Source organism: Octopus bimaculoides, chromosome 4 (genome assembly GCF_001194135.2).
Source record: "Octopus bimaculoides isolate UCB-OBI-ISO-001 chromosome 4, ASM119413v2, whole genome shotgun sequence".
Lineage (NCBI taxonomy): Eukaryota > Metazoa > Mollusca > Cephalopoda > Octopoda > Octopodidae > Octopus > Octopus bimaculoides.
In genome coordinates, this window is record NC_068984.1 from 129,741,514 (window position 1) to 129,744,893 (window position 3,380).

Here is a 3,380-nt window from a genome sequence, read left to right on the forward strand (position 1 = left end):
ATATGGATTTACTTTTCGTAATGAGATTAAAAAACCAAGGCTGTGTATATTTTAGAACATTTATAAATAGAAGGTCTTACAGCTGTTTCCAGGATATTTATTATATCCCTTCATCAGAGACGGTGTGTGTGAGAGGATGGTTAAGCAATAGTTAATTTAGCTAAGATAGGAAATAGAGAGTGAATTGGAGGAATGAAAATAGATGTGAAATATGCGGGGATATTGTATTTGTAAATCCATTGTTTAGGCAGAATGGTAGACATATAAGATTCCAATATCTTATGAGTATTGACACCACTACCGCTCATAACCTATGGTGGCACGTAAAAGCACCCACTACACTTTTGGAGTGGTTGGCGTTAGGAAGGGCATCCAGCTGTAGAAACTCTGCCAAATCAGATTGGAGCCTGGTGTAGCCATCTGGTTCACCAGTCCTCAGTCAAATCATCCAACCCATGCTAGCATGGAAAGCGGACGTTAAACGATACACACACACACATATATATATAAATACATACTTACACGTATATAACTGGCACTCCACGTACATGTGAACCCTAAATGTAGTTCTCAGGAAGATTCAGCATGATACAGAGAAGACTCACCAAGTAAAGTGAGATCACAGCCATGGCTGATGCCTGAAAGGGAAGAATAGTAAAGTGATGCTAACCCTCTTTTTTGAGACTCAAAAGGGGCCTATACTGCAAGACTACCTGGAAAAGGGGTGTACAATCAAACAGTACAAGATACAGTGCTTTGCTGGCCAGTAAACTGAAGCTGGCAATTCACACCAAACGTCGAAGCCTTTTGCTGAAGAGAGTTTTGTAGTTGCATGACATTGCACACCTACATACATTGAAAAAACAAGAGTGTGTATAAATTTTGACTCTCCTTCATAGTTCCTGTCTACCAGAGGAGGAGGAGGAGGAGGAGGTGGTGGTGGTGGTGGGGAGAAAGGGGAAGAGGACAGTGTCGACATGTTGGTGTTATTAGGTGTTTGATAGAGGAAGGGGTTTGTTTTTTTCTTTCTTCTTTTGCTATTTGTAACAAATAATTTTCAGCTGGTCGTTATAATTTTCAGTTATTGGGTCATCGTGGACAAGAGGATTGTCTGGAGGTGAGAAGAAAAGAGCCAACATATCCTGTGAACTTCTCACAAACCCCGATATTATTATTGTTGATGTGAGTTAAGTCTTTATTTTATTTTGACATTATTTCAGATGCATTTCAATGTTGTCTTTTCTTACCCTTGCTGCTGCTGTTGTCATCCTGATGTTAAAATTGCTGCTGTTTGGCTATTATTGTACTGCTGATGTTGTTGCACTACTGATGTTGACGTTGTTGTTGTCCTGCTGATGTTATTTGTGTTGTTGTTGTTGTTGTTGTCCTTCTGTTGTAGCTTTTATTTAAATTCTTATTCGCTTAATATTTGCCTCTCTTGTCTTCATGGTCAATAAAATAAAATACCACTTCAGAAACGCTCTCAGTCTAAGTGACTGTGACTCTCTTCTTCAAAGGTTAGGCTTTGTGGTGAGACACTGGTGTGGCTATATAGGTGCAGGTGTGGCTCTGTGGTTAAGAAGCCTTTTCCCAGCCATACAATCTTGGGTTCAATCTCACTGCACAGCTCCTTAGACAAGTGTTTTCTACAATAACCCTGGACTAACCAAAGTCTTGTGAGTGGATTTGGTCTATGGAAACTGAAAGATGCTCATCATGTGTGTGTGTGTGTATACATATATATATGTGTGTTGGAAGGTTTGGAGGTGATGTACAGGAATTATATATTAGAAAAAATAATAAGGTACTCAGATATCTGGATGGTTGTACATTTACAGATTTTTATTAATATGTCACATGTTTTATAAATATTAGTGCTTGCACCTATTCTTGTAGGTTCTTCAAATATGAGGAAGAATAGGTGCAAGCACTAATATTTATAAAACATGTGACATATTAATAAAAATCTGTAAATGTACAACCATCCAGATATCTGAATACCTTATTATTTTTTCTGATATATATTTTTCCATCTTTGAATCAAAACTAACCTCACCTGTGCTGGTCTCATGTAAAAAGCAGTTAGTCCACTCTGCTGGGGTAGTTGGTGTTGGGAAGGGCATCCAGCTGTAGAAACCGTGTCAAAACAGACACTGAAGCCTGGTCCAGTCTCCTGCCTAACCAGCTCCTGTCAAACCGTCCAACCCATGCCAGCATGGAAAGTAGATGTTAAACGATGATGATCGCAATGGTTTAAATAGACATATTTTTATATGATACGTCATAACTGGCTCTAATTTCCATAGAAAATCTGTAGAATAGAAATCTGTAGAAATAACTTTAAAAAGTTTGTTGTTACTGCTATCATTTGTACAATTATTGTTGTTGCTGTTGTTTTAACTCCTATTAGTGCTACTGTTGTTTTGTTTAATTGTCTGTTGTTTTTGCTACTGCTGTTCTTACTGTTGTTATCAACATTCCAGATGTTACCACTGTTGTATCTGTTGTCTTAATTATTGACTACCATTGTTCCCTGCTGCCCCTAATTAACCATGTGTTCACCCCCTTACATTTTTGCAGGAACCAACATCTGGCCTTGATTCATCTATGGCGTATAAACTGATGTTGAATCTACAGAATCTAGCAAGGAGCAACAACAAAATAGTACTAGCTACCATCCACCAACCTTCCAGTCAAATATTTCACATGTTCAGTAAATTACTGGTACTTTCTAATGGCAAGGTGAGGATCAGTTTACATTATACTACTTACTTACTGCTAGTAGTGGTGGTGGTGGTGGTGATGGTGGTGATATTGTTGTGAGGTGGTAGTGGTAAGAAGACCAGTGTAGTGCAAGACAAATACATAACAAAAACACCAGGACTAGCAACTATATATAACATACAGAAAATAGCACTACTAGGCACCACACACATCCTACGTAAAACACTTTCAATACAGTCACAATTAGAACATCACAACAAACCACAGCAAAAATGTATGGTCTAAAATTCATATCCATATTACCAGAGACTTCTTAAATTTCTTCTCTTTTTATTTTCATATAAATCAAAGATATGTTTTTTAATCAAAATAAAATTAAGTTAAGGGTATGTTGTCAAAATTTTGCAAATTCGAATAAACACTGAATTTAATCCTATACCATTGCAATGATATCATGCCTTCTCCTATTTGTAACTGTAGTACCGTAAATATTTGACCCTTATCAGTAATTGTCTTGTGAAAGCTCTAGTCTGTTGCACTAAAGTCAACCTAAGAATAACAGTGCCTGCAGGATTTACATTAAACTGACCAAGAAGACCTTTAAAATTTTAATCACTACACTCTCTGAGTGGTTGGCGTTAGGAAGGGCATCCAGC

General features: G+C 37.5%; 1 protein-coding gene across 1 annotated transcript in view; it reads left to right on the top strand.

The window, feature by feature from the left end:
• LOC106872486 (uncharacterized) overlaps positions 1–3,380 on the top strand; it is a 56,089-nt gene that overhangs the window by 37,728 nt on the left and 14,981 nt on the right. The window contains exons 4-5 of the mRNA XM_014919501.2: positions 1,082–1,182; positions 2,581–2,742. Coding sequence (XP_014774987.2) covers positions 1,082–1,182; positions 2,581–2,742 — 263 coding nt within the window. The remainder of the gene's footprint in view (positions 1–1,081; positions 1,183–2,580; positions 2,743–3,380) is intronic.